The sequence below is a fragment of the Artemia sp. Qi Xiang Cuo genome, chromosome 2 (genome assembly GCF_049724085.1).
Source record: "Artemia sp. Qi Xiang Cuo chromosome 2, ASM4972408v1, whole genome shotgun sequence".
In the NCBI taxonomy this organism is placed as follows: Eukaryota; Metazoa; Arthropoda; class Branchiopoda; order Anostraca; family Artemiidae; genus Artemia; species Artemia sp. Qi Xiang Cuo.
The window spans coordinates 46,608,624-46,631,171 of NC_142795.1; the positions used below are offsets into that span (position 1 = coordinate 46,608,624).

Sequence of the window (22,548 nt, forward strand, 5' to 3'; positions counted from 1 at the left end):
CAACAATGCTGAAGAAAATGGCAATCTTAATATTTTTATCAGATATCCTTGGGAAAATAAGGGGTAGTGGGGGGGCTTCTTGCCTTCCAATTACTTTTGACTTTTAAAAAGAGGGCTTGTTGTTTTGATTTCTGATCAAATGAACCGTCTCCAAAGTTTCTACGACAACTCCTTCCATATGAAGTGCCTTGGTGAGTACAAATAAAATACAAATAAATAACACATTGAGTCCAGTTGGCTCTTTATTTAGGCCGCACTATTGCGTTGCCAATGATTGACATCAGTTTTTCTCATTTGCAATGGTTTTGTAATTAAAGCGAAAGCTTAGCTACTTTAAAAGATTAATTTAAATAAAATTCTAAGAAATAAGTTTCTCAAAGAAAAGTAAGGAGCTCCATTAAATCTAAAGTGAGCAGAAATAAAGTCAAATAATCTTCCAAGCTTAAAACTACCACAAATCGCCATCAATAAACAAATGAAACCCAAAACGGACAGAAATTACAATAAATAACCGAGTCAAACTTAAAACAAGCAGAAATTAACATGAGGAGGGCTGACACCCCCAACGCTTTCTGAATACCAGGTCATGATTTGCACTTCACTGAGAACACAAACACATTATGAATGTTTTCATTTATTTAACTTTAATAATTAAAAGATCATTAAGAACTTAAGGAATAAATAACAGTATATGTATATTAAACTGTCAATCCACATTCATTAGTTTTTTCCGTAAAGTGCAAACTATGTTCTGATCTTCAAAAGACATGGGGGAAGTCAGCCCCACTTGTATAAATTCCGGCTCGTTTTGGGTTGGACTCGGTTATTTATTTTAATTTATGTTCATTTTAGGTTTAATTTATTTACTGAGGGTGAAATCTGGTAATTTTACACTTGGAAGACTATTTTACTTTATCTCTGCTCATTTTTGGTGTAATAGAGGTCTTAACTTTTCTTTGAAAAATTTATTTTTGGTGAGTTTTTTTTATGTAATCTTTTTCGTGGAAAATAGAAATAATATTTTAAATCTTTTCGGTTTTCTCTCAAAATTTGGCTTGCTATTTCTATGTTGAAGAAAATTTTTCAACAATTTTTAACAACATACACACTTTTTAAAGTCATGACGCAAAGAGTATTGTTTAATTAAGCTACATACCACCTTAAGTTGACCGGAAAAACAAAACAATACCATTCCCAAGAAATTGTGTCTATTCTCTTTGACAACCTGGATACGCTTAGAGTCTTTCGATTTAGTTAAATCGTAAGAACAGAAGCAGTAATTGTACTTGTCCTCAGAGTTTCAATTTTATACCTTCAGTTGTTCTTGGGATATTGCTTAGATGTCTTATTGACATTTTATTGAAATATTGACATTCTTATTGACATTAAAGCCTAATGGGCAAATTACATAACTGTGGTTGGTAGTCATACCCAATAACCCTAGGGACATAGGTACAGGACCGTTCAACTACGCTGAACAAAGTGACTATCTAAAAAATTTGATTGTATGTGTTCGATAGACCTATTGGATTAGGGAGAGGGCTGCTTGCCGTCCAATCACTTTTGACTCTTCAAGTTGGGCACTAGAGCGTTTAATTTCCAATCGGATTAGCTCCTTTAAAAGTTTCTATGATATTGCCACCTATGATAGCACTACGATGTCTATGATATAACTTATATGTCCCTTGGAAAATCTGCCATGTTTATGGTTATTTCGTTTAATTGAAACTTGCTCTAAATGTTCCCTATAAGTTTCACCTTAATTAGCGTCATTAGTTAAAGCAATCGTATTATTACTTTTAACGGTATGCGCCTAATGCCTTCCCAATAGTCTAAAATCCGCCACAACATACAATGAAAGTTCCAATTTAATAATGTAAACTGTTCTTGAGATATTACTGTTTCATCCTTTAGACAATATAAGTGGCCATAGTTCTTTTTGATTTAGTTCAATATCTGACGTAATATTCATTGAAAGCTCAAACTTAACACCCTTAACATGTGTAGCAGTAATAGTTTTAGTAGCATTAATAGCATTAGTAGCAGCATGAACAAAGCACCTTTGATTTTCTTCAACATCCCCTTTTCACACTCTGAGATTTTCAGCTTTATACCATAAATTGTTCAAGAAGCAATGCTTATACGCCCTCTTGACAACCTGTATGCGCACAGTGTGTATCGATTTAGTTCAAAACTGTTCCAATATTCCCCAAAGTTTTCGCCTTACTACCCTTAGATTTAATAGCAGTAGTAGCAGTAGCATTATAATTAATAGTAGTGGCCTTAGTTTTAGTAACATTAGTAGTAGTAGCAGTAGTAATAGCAGTAGCAATAGCAGTAGTAGTTGTATGAGAAGAAGTAGCAGCATTATGATGGAAATATTGTCGTTTGCTTAGTTCAACATCCCCCACAACACGCCCTGTAAGTTTCAACTTCACACACCAAGGCTTTCCTAAAACATTCCTGATACGCCCTTTTGATAGCCTGCAAACAAATGACGTGTTGGGATTAAGATCACCTTCCCCCAGTGGTGTAATTTGGTCAAAATTCTGGGGGGGGGGCAAGGCTGGAGTCAATTTTCCCAAATCAATTGAAAATAACAGTAGAAACTGAAAAATGATCCATATATTACCGCAAAGACAAAGATATATTAAAGAAAACTGACCTGTTTATCTGGATACTTGAATTATACAGGCTTATTTTAGTTTTGACAAGATTTTTTGCTGAAACCAAATTTCAGCTGGAGGGGGGGCAAACTGAGGTCTGGTGGGAGGGGGGGTAACTCGGGTCTGGAGGGGGCAGCAGTCCCCATGCCCTCTAGTAAATTATGCCCCTTCCTTCCCCTCTCAATATTCGCAAAAATTCACCATCATACCCTCAGGCATAGTTGTAATAGTAGTCATAGTAGTAGTATTAGTACTAGTAGTAGTATCAACAGTAATAGCGCTAGTACTAGTAGCCGCAGTAGCATTAACATATTGCCGTTTGTTCAGTTGAACATCTCCTCGTCAAGTCTTGGCATTTTAAATTTAACACAATTAGCGGTTGCCCTGACATTACCGATATGCCCTTTTGACAGTTTGTATATTAATATACTTCTTGAAATTTTCATCTTAATTCTTTTAGCCTTAGTAGAATGCATATATGGAATGTGCACAGACGTATAGGAATTACCATGCTATTTGCACAGACGTATAGGAAAAACATTTTCAGAGCATGTACTTATGGATTTGCTTGCCTTATGTTCCTTGGCGTCTTTCCAGAGCATGTACTTATGGATTTGGGTGGATTATATTCCTTCCTATGCTATTCTAAGAGTTTATGTTTCCTCCCTATGCTATTCTAAGGGTTTTATGTTCCCTCCCATGCTATTCTAAGGGTCTATGTTCCCTCCCATGCTATTCTAAGGGTTTATGTTCTCTCCCATGCTATTCTATAGCACTATGTTCCTTCCTATGCTATTCTAAGGGCTTATGTTCCTTCCTATGCTATTCTATAGCGCTATGTTCCTTCCTATGTTATTCTATGGGACCTTTACACATGATTAAACACGTTTTGCTTGCCTTTCCTTGGTACCTTTCAAAGCGAGCAGGGATTCCCCTCCGGTTCCTAAACATTGCAAAAAAGTTAGCAATTCGAACGGGGATTCCTCACACAAGTTTATTTCAACTCAATGTCTTTCAACCAGACTTTTTTTTTAGCCAACATCCGTTTTTTAGGAGCCAATCAGGGACATCGGTGGTTGCTCAATATACGATAACTCGACTGATGATTGGTTATAAATAAGAGGACTGATTTTTATTCGTCCTTGAGATTTTGTATATAATGGCCATACCTTACGATTAAATTTTCATAATGATTTAACATATCATGGATAGTACACTAAATATTATTGACATTGAAGGTATGGATACATCAATTTATAATGTGAATACAGTTTACTATATTTCTTAATTTATTTCCAAATAAAATCATTTTACCATCCCTCCAGTAAATTCAAATTTCAGGGGCATAGTCCCCTCCCCCCAACAATACAAACCCTACAATATGACGATTATAGTCGCTAGAAAACATAAAGTACGATCTTTTTTCTATTATGAAAATACAATCCCTCCTCCGCCACTCCTATGTTTACGATTTTATTTCATTAGATGTAGTTCTTTTCCTTCAAAAATGTCAGTTTCCTCATTCATTCTATTAAAATTCCTTTTCTTTATCTGTTTAAATAGAAGCATCTGTGTTACAAGGAAGGGTCAGTTTTGGAACCATACTTCGCACGTCTTACCGCATAGATTATTGCCACATGTGTTTGTGATTCAAGACACATTCAAAAATAGATTGTTTTTTTCGGCCAAATTAGACGAGATATTCTATTTGATGAATGCAAATGGGTTTTCATAGATGATTAAGAGGCTTTTATAAAAATATACGACGGGGAAGGGGGGAGGGGTGTACTAATTTTTTCTTCTGTAAAAAGGGGAACCTTTTTTTCCATACTAAATTTTGCCTTCTTCTTAAGGAGAAAAATTCCTACAATTACTCTCCTCCTCCAAAGAGAGCTAAGGCTAATAGAGTTACTCCAATGCAACAAGTGGAGATAACTGGCCCATCGGGAGCCACGCGAATACAGTCTGGTCAAAAACCAAAAAGAGAATGGGCGGCTGCTCACAGGATGGTGAACCCCGCTGGTTCATCTATGCAAGAAACGGACATCACCACCCCATCCAACAAACAGGTGAACTCTGAATTTGGAAATGTATGTATTTTTACCTAATACACTTTATGTTATTTCTATTACAAATGCTAGATTTTTAAACGAGTAGATTTGTAGGAAAAGGAATCTGATCGCTATTTTTTATGGATGACTAGATTTGTAGGAAAAAAAAGTCAATTTTTTTTAATGAGCTATTAAGACAATTATTGAGTTGATTTTTTTAACGTATTTTATTGCTATTAGACGAACGTTACGATGTGTGTGCGCATGTGTGCGCATGTGTGTGTGTTTGTGTGTGAACGTGTGTGCGTATACGTGTTTGTGTGTGTGTCTGTGTGTGTGTGAGTGTGTGCGCATGTGTGTGTGCGTGTGCGTGTACACGTATGTGTGAACGTGTGTGAGCATACGTGTGTTTGTGTGTGTGTGCGTGTGTGTGTGTGTGTGTGTGTGAGTGTGTGCTCATGTGTGTGTGTGTGTGTGTGTGTGTGCGCATGTGTGTGTGAGCGTGTACGTGTGTGTGTGTGCGTGTGTGTTATAAACAAAATTTGCAATTTATTATGCATTTGTTTTGTAAATAATACTATAAGCAAAAATTTGTAATTTATTGTGCATTTGTTTGATAAATACGAATCTAATTAAGAAAAAAAAACATTAAACGAGTAGATTTGTAGGAAAAGGAATCTGATCGCTATTTTTTATGGGTGACTAGATTTTTAGGAAAAAAAAAGTCATTTTTTTCAATGAGCTATTAAGACAGTCATTAAGTTGATTTTTTTACCGTATTTTATTCATATTAGTCAGACATTGCAATTTGTGTGCGCTTATGTGCGCATGTGTGTGTGTGAACATGTATGCGTTTACGTGTATGTGTGTGTTTGTGGGTGTGTCTGTGTCTGTGTTTGTATATGTTTGTGTGTGTGTGTGTGTGTGTGTATGTGTGTGTTTGTGTTTGTGAGTGTGTGTCTGTGTGTGTGTGTGTGTGTGTTTCTGTGTGGGTGTTAGAGTGTGTGTGTGTGTGTGTGAGTGTCTGTGTGCGCATGTGTGAGTGTGTGCGTTTGTGCATGTGTGTGTGCATGTGTGTGTGCGTGTACACGTATGTGTGAACGTGTTTGTAAATACGTATGTGTGTGTTTGTGTGTGTGGTGTGAGTTTGTGCGCATGTGTGTGTGTGTGCTTGAGTGTTTGTGTGTGTGTGTGTGTAAGCGTGTACGTGTGTGTGTGTGCGTGTGTGTTATTAACAAAATTTGTAATTTATTATGCATTTGTTCTGTAAATAATACTATAAGCAAAAATTTGTAATTTATTGTGCATTTGTTTGATAAATACGAATCCAATTAAGAAAAGAAAAACATTAAACGATTAGATTTGTAGGAAAAGGAATCTGATCGCTATTTTTTATGGATGAGTAGATTTGTAGAAAAAAAAGAGTCAATTTTTTTAATGAGCTATTAAGACAATTATTGAGTTGATTTTTTTTACCATATTTTATTGCTATTAGTCAAACGTTACGATGTGTGTGCACGTGTGTGCGCATGTGTGTGTGTGCGCATGTGTGTGTGCGCATGTATGTGTCTGTGTGTGCGTGTGCGTGTGCACGTGTGTGCGCATGTGTGTGCGAGCGTGTACGTGTGTGTGTGTGTGTGTGCGTGTGTGTTATTAACAAAATTTGTAATTTATTATGCAATTGTTTTGTAAATAATGCTATAAGCAAAAAATTCGTAATTTATTATGCGTTTGTTTGATAAATAATGCTATAAGCAAAAAAAAAATAAATTGTTTGATAAATCCGACTAGGAAAAAAATAGTGTGCTATATTTGTGTTAAAACTTTCCTCAAAGAAAAAAAAACAATTGTTTGATAAATACAAATCCGACTAAGAAAAAAAATAAATAGTGTGCTATAATTGTGATAAAACTTTCCTCAAAGAAAAAAAAATGTTTGATAAATCTGACTAAGAAAAATAAATAAATAGTGTGCTATAATTGTGATAAAACTTTCCTAAAAAAAAATTGTTTGATAAATCCGACTAAGAAAAAAAATAGTTTGATATAATTGTGATAAAACTTTCGTCAAAGAAAAACACTCAATCCAATCATTTTCTAGTTTCAGGGGGAAGCTACGAAAACAACTGCCTTCCCTGGCCCAGGACTTCAAAATATCATGGGCAATTGTCCCCTCTCGCCGGATGATGTTAGTGAAGGTATGTCATTTAATATCCCCCTGGATTTTCAATTTACAACTGAAGAAATGGATAGCTTTATACAAATTGTTGTACCTAATATTTCCGGGGACACTCTTGACGATGACTTTATAATTAGTGAATTGGATCCTGTGCAAATAGGTGCAGGACATAAAAATAGCGTCACGTCCCCGGAACTACGTGAATTTTATTTGTTGGAATCTGCTCTAGGTCACTTGCAAACAGATAGGGCAGATTTTAATCCCCCCGAGGAAAACGTGGTTGACGGAAGTGTCATTTTAACAGACCCTGTAAATGTTCTTCATACCTACATCGATCGAATTCGAGCACTTATTCAGATTCAGATTCAGAAATGGGGGGGGGGTCAAGGGGGGTTAAGGCATCGGTAAATCAAAAAGTTTATTTACAAAAGGGATCTGGGGACATTTTTAATTTTCATTTTCAACTGGCAATCAAACTTTTTACCCAGGTCTAAATGAATTTGAGGGTAACTTTTTCAACTGGGTTAATAAATTAATATCGACTTTGGACACGTTTCATGAGAGGGGTAGTGGGTCTACAATTTTATACATTGAACACATGGATCTGAATCTCAGTAGATTTAAAAAAAACTTTATTTTAAGGGGAGGGTGGGGTAACAAAATAAAATGCCACCCAGATTTGTCGACTACAGGAGGGGTTCAGGTTTTCAATTTTGAAACAGGGCTGCAATGCTTTAAATATGCATTTTTAGCAGCAGCCCATAAAACATTGAATTATAAGTCAACAATGAAAAAGACTTGCTCGTAACGATGGTGAAAATTTGCCTAAAGTAAATTTTGACTGTTTAGAGGGGAAGTATCCACTGTCTTTAAAAGAAATAACCATATTTGAAAAAGCAAACGAAAATCTTGGGTTGGGGGTGGTTGTTATCCAGTACGATACAGGAATTGTGACAGGGGGAAAGAAATCGAAGATAACAGAAGTTTCATGTTCAGTTAAGACGCTGACAGTAGATAATTTTGCGATTCGGGTGTGAATGTTCTTCGAACTCCCCGAATCGTTGAATAGCTACTGGAATTTTTTCCCCGTTAAAGCAATTATCCAAATTGTATCTTAAGGTAATAAGAAGGGAGAATGTCACTTCTATCTTTTAGACATTTCTCCATTTATGTCTGAACAAATTTTCTCAGATCCCATGAGACATCGTAAAATTCATGGTAATCAAAGAACAGAAATGCCGGCAGAAGGCAAAGATACTTTAAAATTTAAAAACTTCCAAAATTCCCTGCTACAAGTTGATAAAGTATGTTTGGATTGTAAATCAAGACTGGTGGAGGTATCGGGCCCATCAAGGCCAAATATAGTCAAGGAACACAAACTGGTTGCATGTTCCTATGCGCATGGCCGTCGCGATTCTAATAATAAAATGCAGCTGGAAGAGTTTTTTTTACTATGGATGAGGAGGGTAGCATGGAGAAGTTATTAGTGTTTTTAATAAAAACAGCGAACGCCGCAATTTCACGATTGCGTCACACCAACTACCCAATGTCATTATCAGATAAGGAGCAACTGGCACTAGAAAAGGGAACAGTTTGTTGGGTTTGTAGGGGTGTTCTTGCCCCAAAAGACGCGGTCCAGGATCACAATCATCTTATTGACCCCAATTTAACGGGGAAAAGTATTTTTCGCGGGTGGGCTCACAATTCATGCAATTTAAAAATTAAACAGCAACTCTTTCTTCCGGTTTTTATACATAATTCTAACTACGATCTGAAGTAGGTGCTACCAGCAATGGCACATCTTCAAAGAAATGGAACAGTGGATGATGCATGGGTGGTACACAGCTTTTCCTACAAAATCATTCCTAAATCATCGGAAAAGTTGCTTGTTTTGGAATTTATGTGGAGATTTGTTGAAGACGACATTGAGTACACGAATAAAATTCACTTTTAGATTCCTACAGTTTTTTCCCCAAATAATTGAGGGAATTAATTCCTGTGCAGAAAAACGATGACGGTTGCAACGCTTTCCTCGTTCTCAAGCAACAATATCCAAATTATTTATATGATTTGTTCACGGTCAAGGGCAACTATCCTTTTGATTATTGTTGTTTCATGTCGAGATTCGCCGAGGAAACTATTCCATCGATCGAATCGTTTTACGATAGTCTGCACTATCGTAGGTGCACCCCCGATGAATACAGTTTTGCTAAAAAAGTGTTGGCAGAGGGAGGTTGTAAAAATGTGTTTGACTACTGCAAGCTGTATTTGTCGAGTGATGTGTTAACTTTGTTAGACATTATGTGTAAAAATACGGACAAAATCTATGGGGAATTTAATCTTGATTTAGGATATTATTTTTCATCTCCTCATCTGGTAATGGACCTCATCCTAAAAATTAGCGGCGAAAAAATTGGGCTAATCACCAAAATCGATCAGCCCCTGTTCGTCAAGAGGTCAATGAGGGGTGGATACGTTTTTCACGGGGATCGTATCTTGGAAACTGATCCAACTGGAGAGAAGACGGGGACAAAATCGGATGCAGTTTTCCTTGATATGAATTCTCTCTACCCCTCGACCATTTCCCATTATGCACTACCCCGCGATGACTATTAATTGCTCAATGACCCTCAAGCTCCCCATTTCCCCAACATTGACAGTGTTGAGGAGAATGGGCCGGTTGGATGATTTTTTGAAATTGATGGGGAGATACCAGTTGACCTTAACGATTCAGTAAAGGATTTTGTTTTTCCGTTCATCAGTAGTAGACCTGTGACTAGGGACTCTTTGAGCCCTCGCAATAGGCGTTTAGTCGAGGTGGACGGATTGCATTGGTCACCTTCAAAACAAAACTTATTGCTGACCTTCTGCCGAAAAAAAATATTGTTGTACATTATGTGGCTTAAAATGGATGTGCAACAGCGGTTTCAACGTCACAAAGGTTCATAGAGCGCTCCAGTTTAGCCGAAACCCCTATATGAAAACGTTTGTTGACACCTCAGTCAAGAAACGTTCTGAAGCACAAACAAAAGCCTAAAAAGAAATGTATAAGCTTATATTGAATTCGGCTGTTGGTAAAATGTGCCAGAGTGTTCGCAATAAGAATCGTTGTGACGTCGTGACTGATCCCAAACAATGTGCTTGAATTATTGCCGATCCAAATTACACTTCCTTCACGATCATTGGCACGGACATGGTACTATTGAATAGAAAAAAAGAAGCATTGTCCCGAATAAAAATATTGCTGCAGGCAGTGCGATTTTGGAGATCTCTAAAAAGATCATGTTGGAATTCTACTACAATGTGGCTAGGATACAGTGGCTGGAGAAGGGGCAAGTAGAGGTCTACTACGGGGACACAGATTCTCTACTGCCAAAAGTAAAAACCCCAAACCTAATTGATGATTTGGCGCACGGTGAAATCATCAGCTCGCGGATGGGCTACACCAATTGGAGTGGACTTTACCCAGAGCTAGTGAAACGTCGGGCGCCAAATCAGCTTTTATTTTTTAAATCAGAAACGGGAACCGAAATGATTTCACGTGGTATGTTTGTAAGTCCGAAGGTGTACTTTATACAGACACACGAAGTTTGACTTAAATGTTGTATTTTTTGTAAATAAAGAATATTTATTAAAGTGCTTTTTCTAGTGCATTTTTTTATTATAAATTAAAAGTGTATTTTTCTTTGTTTTCTGTAAAGTGTTGTTTTTTATAATACAAGAAATATGATTCTTCATTGATTTTGTTCTTCTCATTATTATTCTTGAACGGACTTGTAGGGAAATTATTTAGTCATTAGACAACTATAGTCTACAGTTAGTTGTCCAGGTGAACTATTGAAGAGAACATGTATCAATTTAAAACACCATTCAGATCGTTTCTGTTTGGGCCGTTAATGTCGTGCAAAACAACACTCTTAATTAAAATAATTAAAAATTGCGATAAAATGTTTGTGAAAAATACGAAAAAAATCTACTATTCTTACATTATTTGGCAGGAGTCATACGATAAAATAAAAGCAATTGCCACGACGAGATTGGTGCAGACACAATTCATACAGGGACTTGATGTTTTCAACATTATTGAACAAAACTCTTGGCTGATTATTGACGATCTGGCTGAATCTATTGAACAATGGTCCCAGGAAATTCTTGCTATTGTTCACCGTTCGCTCTCATCATGAACAGACTTCAATTACTCTGGTTCTACACAATTTCTTTCATCAGAGCAAATGTATGCGAATACTTGCATTGAAATGCACCTACTATATCATCTACAGAGTTGTTCGTAATTCTAGCTCGCTAATAACTCTCAATAAACAAATATATCCAGGCGCCCCCAAATTTCTGCTCTCAGCGTACAATCAGGCAACTAATAAACCCTACGGCTAAATCCTATTGGATCTTAATCAAAACACACCCTAGGATTTGCGCGTAGTCACAGATATTTTTGACAATGAAATTACACTATATCTTCCCGTCAACAGTAAAAAGACCTATTAGTTACTATCATGACACTGAAGAAACTACATGAAAATAGACATTTATTTTCAGTTCTAAGCACTTCAAAACCCCCACTTAGGAAAGCCATACTCAAACATGGTATTGACAATGATTTCATTAATCTAATATCTGAACTTTGTTCAAATTTTACCGAAGGCAATGTTGAACTGCTAGAAGTAGTTAAGCAACAGGCAAAGCAACATAGTTCCATTGTACGTACATTGGCCTCTAAAAACAAAGGAAAGAATTTTAAAAGGAAACGACTTCTTCAGGCGGGCGGTAGCTTTTTCACACTTTTATTACCGATAATTGCAGTACTTGTAAACAGTTTTCTCTAGAGAATGGCCAAACCCTATAAATTGACTCCAATAGAACTCGCTCTCACACCCGTGGAAAACTTTGAGGATCAATCTGAGGAAATTCCTTGACAACGAGAATATTGAGGATGATAAAAAACTGATTTTTCTTCAAGATGCACTTCGCCGAGCGGAAAAACATAAACTCTCTCGGGCGAAGACCACTGGTATTGATCACAAAAAAGAATCATTTTCTCAAGAGTCTGCTGCTGCTGGAACACAGTTAAAGAAGGAGGAATTGTATTAATTTGTGTCGAGAATTAGAAATCTAATGCCCCACTCATATTGTTAACAAAGTAAACGACTCATAACATATCTCATGGAAAGTGGTCAAGATCATATTCAAGTTGATGGCAATGGAAAAGAGATTATAATTCAAGGCAAGAGCTATAATCTACTTGATTTAATCTATTATATGGTTACAAATTGTAAAGGACTATTCTCATTTGACGCTTATCTATACAACTTTCTAAATAAATTAAACTTTCCAAAAAGCCTTACTAGCAATAAGACAATTCGACAAAAATTAAATAAACATGCACCATTGTCAACACCATTAAAATGTGAACATGAGGAAGAAGATTTTAAATCATTTTTGAACAATACTTCCACATCTAGTAGAAACTTGACAATAAGGAGCAGCAGCACACCATTGATAGCTAGACAAAAGGGAAGACGTATCAAGTCAACGTCACCACCACCATCTCCAACCACCAGTATACAAAAGGGTAGCGGACGTTACACTACACGTTTACATTCAAAATAGTTGAAGTTCTGAAACGTGTATATGAAAATATTGGTGAAGTGGGGAGTTTAAGTTCCCCCACCACTCTTTCCAAAGTCACTGGTGTTCACGCTAAAAGTGTACAAGACTATCTACAAAATGAATCAAGTTACACTCTGCATAAAAATCATAGACTTCGTGCTAATCATTATCGAAAAACTAAAGCCTTTTTCCCATTGCATATAATGCAAGCAGATCTCCTAACTCTAGATGAGATTCAAAGACGTCATAATACACCGTACAAGTATATTCTACTTGCAATCAGTGTTTTTAGTCGCTATGCATATGCCGTTCTAATGCGGTCGAAGAGAGGTGTCGAAGTTGCTCAGGCCATTGAAACTATTCTCGAGCAAGATTCGTATAAAAAATTCAAACGGATAGTGGTAGTGAATTTGTTAATCCCCATGTTGCAAAAGTACTAGCGAAATATAATACACTGCTCTATCATAGTCATAGTCCGATAAAGGACACATTGACCGAACGATTGATAAAAACTATTCGACTTTTAATTTCGAGATATTGTGCATTGAAAAACACATCTGTTTTTATTCATAACTTAGATAAAATCATATTAATAAATAACAAATGACCTCATTGATAATTGTCTAATTCAACCCAAGCATAGGTTGACTATTCTGATCATAATGCCATTGACACTTTTTTTAAACAATATTCCAATGAAACGATTGTCAAGAAGAAAAAATTTAATGTTGGTGATACTGTTCGAAATAATAGAACAACTAATGTTCTTGAAAAGGGGAATTACTTGTGGTCCACAGAACTTTTTAAAGTGGCAAAAATCCTAGACACTAAACCCATAAATTATTGTTTGCGCGATACCAAAGATGAAGAGATTTTCGGCGGCTTTTATGACTATGAACTACAAAAAGTTAAAAATAATATTGAAATCTATCAAATTGAAAATATATCAAAGACTCGTACTCGCAGGGGTAAGAAACAGTTACTTGTTCGATGGCTAGGATACAACTCTGATTTTGATTCTTGGATCGGTGTTGAAGATATTGACAATGGCCAATGATTTCTATGTAACACTTATGTCCAACGTTTCTTATCTTTTCTACAATGACTTGAATAAGACAAGTGATTTTTGGATAAAACTCTCCCCCACTATGAAATTTGATGGCACGTATGAAGTGGCTCTTGTCGAATGTATTCTTAAAAATATCTATGAAATACCGACAAAGGATAGCTTGTATTATAAGGAGGTTATACCAATCGATTTGTCACTCTTTTCAGAATATGAATGGGTTGAAGCACTTGAATCTAGCGCAAATCCTTATGTTAAATTGAAATATATTGAATATGATGATATGAGAGATCTGTATCGTACAATCAATAGAAAATTCTTATATCGTATGAATAGTACATTCCGTTTCATTTATTCATTGGAACACGATAGGATTGACATTACCTCACCTATTGACAGTGAAATAATTATTCTCAATGATAATCTGAGAGACGTTCTTGGCTTTAAACAGAATATGATCAATGGGAAAAATGCTGCCACCGTTTACGGGATGGATCAAGTTATTTTTGCTGATTATCCACCTGCTTTCGCCTCGGACTCTTGCATATTTCTCTATGCATCTTTTGTGGAAACATCGAGAGTTGGTAATTCAAATGTCCCCCTCCTACGTGTTCTTGAACGAAAAAACAACCCATGAACTTGTTCATCACTATAACATAAAGCATCTTCAGTATGTTTCTGTAAACACTTCGTATTTCGAACTCTGTCAGTTAACGCTAAAAAGTGAATTGGGTGATCCTCTAGCAGTTACGAAAAGTTAAGCAGTGATTAAATGTCATTTTCCACCCATTATCGCTGACAACACAGCCACCTAAAACGAATAATAGCAGGATTGCACTTGTCTGCCCCGATATCGATGGCTATGTTGATGCTTTGAGCCCACGTCAAATAGGCAATGGATTGGACTATTACAAGGGGCGTACTACAATGTCTGGCTATGGTCTTGGTAGCTGGTTTGCTAAGCTATTTCGTTCTGCACTACCTCTTGCCAGAAAAAATCTTGTACCTGCTGCATCAAATTTTGCTGCTTCAACACTACAGAACTGGGGGTCGGGCAAGAATTTCAAGGACAGTTTTAAGGAAAATATTAGATCTTCAGCAAGAGCCATTGGTCAGCAATTAAAATCTCGGCAAAATGGGGAGGGATTGAAAAGGATGCGTGCGCGTCATTCACTCATCAGTTTCTACCCAGGCGGGAAGCGAAAGACATCACCAAGGACTTTGAGGAATAAAACAAGGAAGACAAATAAGCAGAAGAAGAAAAAGAAAAAAGACTGCTAGATCAAAGAAGGATTTCTTCTCTTAAGATGACTTATCTCCCCCATAAGGAATCATACCCATCAATCAGTTCCTCATTGAATCTATTCAATGCTGAAAATGTTGATGTCATTTTCAAGTATGGTTATTATGAACAATTTCACCCCCAGCAACCCCTCTCGGAAAATATACACTTTCAAATATTTTCCAATGAAGACTATTTCATTGATTTGTCATCAAAATTTATTGATTTAAATGTTGTGGTGAAGAAAAAGTCAGATAATACAACTCCAACTGTTGCCGATGGTCTCTCCTACGAAAACTGTATTCTACACAAACTATTCAAACAAATTAATGTATTTATTAATGGAACATTGGTGAGCACTAGCAATAATTTATCAAACTATGCAAGCTAAATACAATATATGATGATGACATCAAAGACATACAAGGAGTTGATAGGACAATCATTGGGCTATGAATATCGATCAGGTGTTGATACTGATGATGGGTTGACTACTGCCGTGAGCCAGGAGTATCATCTGGTTGGAAAATTAAATCATGAGATATTCAATATATCTCATTGGTTACCCCCCAATGTCAAGATTGACATAAAGTTGCAACTGGCCCCATCGAATTTCATTCTGAGAAAATCACTTCCTGCAGCACCCGATGCAAATGTCATTATCACATCGGCAATTCTCCACGTCCGAAAACAACAAGTTATGAGCTCTTTTGCATTGGCAGTGTAAAAGCTAAGCACCAATGGTAACAACACTAAACTTCTTGTTCCCCATACGATCACCAATAAACGTCATAGTACCGTTGGTTCTCGTAGTTATTCTAATTCAACATGTATCAACGGCGAATTCCCATCAAAATTGACTTTGGCCTTTGTCAAGAGTGGCAATATCGCTGCATCTTGGATTTAATCGCTCCATTATTTTAATATTCTTAATCTCTCTCGCCTTCGGTGTAAAGCGAACGGTATTCCACTGTACACTCTATCATTTGACAAAAAATCCTATAGAACTCTGTACGAGTTGACCATGCATCCCTAGATCATGACTCTCAACTATTTGAAAATGGAATAACCAATTCAATGTTTTCGAAAAATCATGGAGCAATTGTTTTGGACATGTCGGGGACTCAGGATATGAACATATTACGAACAGTGCATGTATGTTTAGAGTGTACATTTGCTAATACTTTGACAAAAAGTATCATGCCAATATAGTTGAGTCCATTTGAAACCTAATGGGAAATCACATCCGACGGCAGTGTTCTACTAGACCTAGCAACATGAACACAAACCAAATAATCAACGTATTTAGTATGGATCCATACATGTCCCAGTAAAAGTCCTATTGTATAACATTGGACTTCATTGAAAAAATTCCAAGTGTTAACAATACCCTAATCATTGTTAATAGCAGTCCATCGACTTTGAAGACAGGTCATTGGCTATGCATCTTTCAAACAGCGAAGAATATTGAATTTTTTGATCTTTTTAGCTTACCGTATAAATTCTACACTCCATACATCAGTAACTTTATTGAAAACAGTGGGAAAACTATTACTAAAAATCAACGTAGAGTACAGGATTTAACGACTAAGACATTCGGCTTTCATGCGATCATATTTGTCATTTTCAGATGCCATAGCAAAACCTACAAGTAGTTTCTTAAGACTTACGTTAACATACCTTGATTGAACGACTTCCTAGTGGAAAAAATACGTACAAGCGTGTTTAATATTGATTTTTGTATCCTACTAATACATTGATCTAAAAATGTTTGTTAAATTTTTTATTAATTAATGAAAAACTTATGTACATAATAAAAATGACTTTTCTACTCTTTAGATTTCATCTTCTACTAGGCATTTGTCGACAACAACTAATGCAAGTAGATTATCTGAATTCACAGTATACTGATCCTGACGTACTGCAATGTCAGGGTCGCATTTTCTACAGTAGAGTGTAACTTCACTCTTGTCATATCACTTTGTATAGTCAATGTTGCTATTCTCATTCATTCTATAGAATTCACATGTTTCAATTTGTTTATTTGAAGTAATGTCACAAACAGTGTCCTCAAGTGGCGAATCACATTCCGTCACAGCCTAATAAAAATCAGTGGGCTTATAATCGTAGTAGTCATTGTCTTCAAAACGATGACGTAGAAACCAAATTATTTTGTTGTTCCAACAGTTGAATCGCTGACCCGGTTCCTCCTCCCAGAACAATCTAAAACCACGACGATACCAATCTCGTAGAAATAAACTAAAATCACGCTTAGGATTCTTTCGAATCATACCGGGATATGTATTCTCCCATTGATTACATTTATCATAGTGGCAATTGGAGCATAGGTGCCCTCTAGGATGAGAGTCACACACCTCTTCATTACAGGAATTACAACCTTAAATTTGTACAGCATATCCTCTATGCAATTTACACGGGTTGCATAATCTACACTTTTCATCATACTCATCAATCATTGTGTAATTCTCACATGATGACCAGCTGCCCAGTGTGTACATACATAGCAGGCATGTATGGAACATTTTGTCATGTGTTGACACTCTCACTGCCACAATGAAACTGAGCTAGCAACAACAACAAATTGAGTGGGATAGACAGAGAGAGGAGTAAATACCTCCGCTGTCTCTGATTGGCCCCTAAAAAACGGATGTTGGCTCAAAAAATTGTCTGGTTGAAAACTTGGAATTGAAACAAACTTGTGTGGGGAATCCCCATTCATACTGCTATCTTTTTTGCAATGTTTAGGAACCGGTGGGGAATCCCCGCTTGTTTGGAAAGGTACCAAGGAAAGGGAAGCAAAACGTGTTTAATCACGTGTAGAGGTTCCATAGAATAACATAGGAAGGAACATAGCGCTATAGAATAGCATGGGAGGGAAAATAAATCCTTATAATAGCATGGGAGGGAACATAAACCCCTTATAATAGCATGGGAGGGAACATAAGCCCTTAGAATAGCTTGGGAGGGAACATAACTCTTAGAATAGCATAGGAAGGAACATAGCGCTATAGAATAGCATAGGAGGAACATAAGCCCTTAGAATAGCATAGGAGGAACATAAACCCTTAGAATAGCATAGGAAGGAACATAATCCATCCAAATCCATAAGTACAAGCTCTGGAAAGACGCCAAGGAACATAAGGCAAGCAAATCCATATGTACATACTCTGAAAATGTTTTTCCTATACGTCTGTGCAAATAGCATGGTAATTCCTATACGTCTGTGCAAATTCCATATATGCATTCTACTAGCCTTACAAGTAGTTGCAATAGAGGTAGTAGTCAGGGTAGTAGCAGTAGTAGTTTTAGTAGTAGAAGTTGAAGCAGTAGTAAAAGTAGCAGTGGTAGTAGTATTAGTAGTTACGTATACAAATTGCCTTTTGGTCAATTGAACTTTTCCTAAAAGCATTCTCTGAAAGTTTCAACTTCATACCCAGATCCATTCTTGAGATGCGCCCTTTTGACAATCTGCGTGCACATAATTAATTTTATTTAGTTCAAATTTCCCCTCAATATTCTGTCAAATGTTCACCTTTATACACTTAGCCTTAATGGTAATAGCATCAATGTAGTAGCGGTAGTAGTAGGAGAAATAGTAGCAGTAGTAATGTTGTACCGATAGTAGTGCTAACAGTAGTAGCAGCAGTATTAGTAGCAGAAGTAGCACGTACATGTTGCCTTTTGGTCTGTTGAATATCCCCCTTATGATACCCTGGAAGTTTCATCTTGATACGATAAAACGTCCCAAAAATATTGCTGATGCACCCTTTTGACCCCCTTTTTACACTCTTTTCATCTTAATACTCTTAGTAGTAGTAGTAATAGTAGTTGGAGAAGTTTAGTAGTAGTTAATTTATTACTCAAATCTTTTCTTGAGACACGCCCTTTTTATAATCCGCTCAAATTTAGTTCAGATTTCCCGTCAATATTCTGTCAAATTTTCAACTTTATACCATTAGCCTTATTAGCTGTAGTATCATAGTTGTAGTAGGAGCAGTAATAGCAGTAAAAGTGTTGTCTTAATAGTAATAGTAACAGTAGTAGCAGTAGTATTAATAGCAGTAGTTGCATGTATACTAAATGTTGCCTTTTGATCAGTTGAATACCACCTTCATGATACCCAGGAAGTTTTATCTTGATACGGTAAGCCATTCCAAAAATATTACTGATACGCTCTTTTGACAATCTATATGCAAATAGTATGTTTTGATTTATGATTTAGTTTAACTTTTCCTTGAACATTTCCTCAGCTGTTTATTTCAATATCTTCAGCCTTGGTAGTACTCGCCACAGAGGCTGTAGTATTAGCGGTGGTAGTAGCAGTAGTGGTGGTAGCAGTAGCACTAGTGGTAGTTGTAGTAGTAGTAGTTGTTGTATCGTCCAAATATTGCCTTTTTTGTCAATTGATCATTTCCCTCGTCATTTCCTGACAGTTTCAAATTAATATACTCAGTCATTCCTGAGTTACGCCCTTTTGACAACCAGTATGCACATATGTGTTTTGAATTAATTCAACACTCACCTTTACGTTCTCTGAAAAGCTCACCTAAATGTCCTTCGTATTTTTGGAAAGTAAAGGTCAAACGTACATGACTTCCTCATTAACACATCATATATGTAAGCAATGGACGAATTGCCTAACTTACAGCCCTTGCCCTGAGGGCTGTGGGGGTTGACATCCTCAAAGATATAAATATTGAACCTTTAAACTATGCTGAAAAAATAGCTGTATAAAAATTTGGATTGGATATGTTTTGGGAAATATTGGGCGTGAGGGGGGGTTATCCTTATTATTCAATTTATTCAATTGAATTTATTATTCGAATAAAAACATAACACAAACATCAATAATAATAAAGATCCTAGAAGAGAACTTGTTAAGGACCAAAAAAAGAGAAAAAATTAAAGTGACACTGAAAAAGAAAGATGGAAGAATAAAACATGGGTAATTAAAGCAAATTGGTAAAAGTTAACAGATTAAATTATATTATCAAGTTTTGTTACATTGTTGTACAGCGTGCAAAAACTTGTGGCTAGCTCAACACTGGAGGGTATTTTGTTCCATTGAATAATAAATTCGTAAATGGAAGATTGCTGGGCAGCACTAGAAACGCATTTAGGAATTATAAAGGCTCTTTTGGATGAACGGAGACAGTGGGCTTCCGAATTATTAATATTATAATAGGTTAGTAGTCGAGGAGGAAGATTGTTGTGGAAAGCAGAGTAAGCGAGCGATAAGTTTAGTTTTTGTATGATTCGATCCAGTGGAGCTATGCCAAAATCTGAGTACAAATCACGGGTTGGATATAGACGGGGAAGCCGAAAAGCTGCTTTAATGGCACGGTTTTGGGCAAATTTGAGTTTTTTAGTGAAGGACCGGTTTGTATTTCCCCAAACTGATCCGCAATAAGAAAAGTAAGGAAAAAATAAAGGAATAATAGAGGGTAACTACGATGTCAGGAGGAAGAAAATAATTCACACGGTTAATCATAGCTACTTGTCTCAAAATTATTGCTGTGATGTAAGAAATATGATTAGAGAATGACAAGCATGAGTCAATAAGTACACAAAGAAACCTGGCAACCTTTACTTGTGGGAGGATGTCGGATCAGTACTTGAGACTTGAGTACAAGAGCGGGTTGGATTACGTCTTTGTTGTAGGGGGTTCTGAATATTACTACTTGACTTTTTTTGCTATTAATGGTCATGTTATTCGTAAGGCACCACACCTGGGCTCTGTTCAGAAGGACTTGAGCAGAGGTTATTGCCGGTGGTAAATCGGTGCCAGTGATGAAGAAGTTGCTGTCATCAGCAAATAGTACAGGATATACTGAAGGGCCCAGGTCCATAATAAGATCATTGATATATAGGAGAAATAAAATCAGGCCTAGAACGGAGCCTTGCGGGACACCCCTCCTAACAGGTAAGAGCTGAGAGGATACTCCACCTAAGCTCACACTCTGTACCCTTCCAGATAGATAAGTATCGAACCAAGAGAGGGGAACATGAGAGGAGATATCAAGGAAACGGAGTGCTGACTGTCAAACAGAAAGGGAGACAGCCGTCTGAAGATGATTCTCTCGAGCACTTTAGAACGTGAAGATTTGAGAGTTGAAAATAGTTACGTATATCAGTTGGATCACCCTCCTTTAGAACTGGATTAACCAGGGCTGAATGTAGTAAAGCAGGGAGAATTCTAGAGGTTAAAAATATTTTGGGACTCATCAATGTGTTTGGTGGACTTGCGAAGAATAGGAGACACGGCCTTCAAAGGCTTATTAGTTAATCCAAAACAGTCAGGTGTAAAACTAATAGGGAGAGAACCGATGATTTGAAGTACCTCATTGCCATCAGTTGGGCAGAAAAGCATGGATCATAAATTGAAGCAAGGGAGTACAGCCTGTAAGGAGGAGCGGGAGTCAGTATGGGGAACATTAGAAAAATAATTATTAAATGCGTCAAGTGCAAGCAAAGGTTCAATTATTCTGTCATTTTGTCTTTAAGGCGAATAGGTATAGACTTTGATTTTCTATTTTTTGAGAGTACATCATTATATATCCTCCAACCACTTTTGACTCTCAAAAAGGGCACTAAAACTTTCAATTTCAATGAACACCTTGTATGACCCCCAACATGACTTACAACCCTCAGTCCCGGGCTCGGGGGGGGGGGTGTCTACTCTGGAGGTATTGTTATATGATCTTTGAACTATTTCGAACAAAATGACTATCTAAAAATTTCGATCGAATGTATTTGGGGAAATGAGGGGGTTGGTGACTAGTTACCCTGGGATCACTTTTGAGTCTCAAAAAAACCACCAGAGCTTCCGATTTCCAATCGAAAGAGCCCCCTCCGAAGTTTTTACGATCACCCATTCCACAAAAATCCTTATGTGTTTACAATGGGCAACTAGCATAGCTTATAGCCCAATCCCTGAGGGTTTTGAGGGGAGGGGTTGACATTTTCAAAGACTAAATTACTGGTCCTTTCATCGGTTTCAAAAATTACATATTGCCCACATCGCTCTTTACTTAGGCATCGCTATTGCATTTGCCTATGATATTTTTGAGGAATATACCAAAACACGTAAATTAGGTGAGTTAGTCCTTTTGAATAGCAAAAATACAGCACATGTTACTACTAATTAATTTATTGCATTATTCAAATTTAAAATATTTCTGCTAGAATTAATTTGTGAATATTTTCGTAGCGCTAATATTATTACGCTTAATTTTTTTTTATTTCTATAGATAGGTGGAAATGATTATAAGCTGGATTGTTAATGTGCCAGGGATATTTTATTAAAGAATTATTAAAGGATAGAAGAGGGAGATTCCTTGACCATGATTGATCGAAAGACAATTCCGCCAAGTCTGCACAAAAATCGCCAAAAATTGCCCCTGTAGCAAAGAGCAACACTGAAAGTAAAGCTAGGAGTCTATGTATATCTGAATATTGCTTACTTTGACTTCGACGTAAAGATTTGGCCGTCCAATACTTCCCAAAGGAGCTTCATAGAATTTTACTGCCTCTTCAAGGGGACGATAAGCCACATTTTGCCCTGAGGAAGGCAAAGAAAATGTTGTTGTAATGCCACCCACTTCTGTCATTCCATAGCCCTAGATAATATAAGTTAAAACGTGAAACATAAAAAATTAT

General features: G+C 36.7%; 1 protein-coding gene across 1 annotated transcript in view; it reads right to left on the reverse strand.

The window, feature by feature from the left end:
* The window catches only part of LOC148955285 (uncharacterized), a 287,431-nt gene that overhangs the window by 65,190 nt on the left and 199,693 nt on the right, over nucleotides 1-22,548 (reverse strand). Inside the window, exon 4 of the mRNA XM_089108128.1 lies at nucleotides 22,353-22,450. Within this exon, the coding sequence (XP_088964254.1) occupies nucleotides 22,353-22,450 (98 nt within the window). The remainder of the gene's footprint in view (nucleotides 1-22,352; nucleotides 22,451-22,548) is intronic.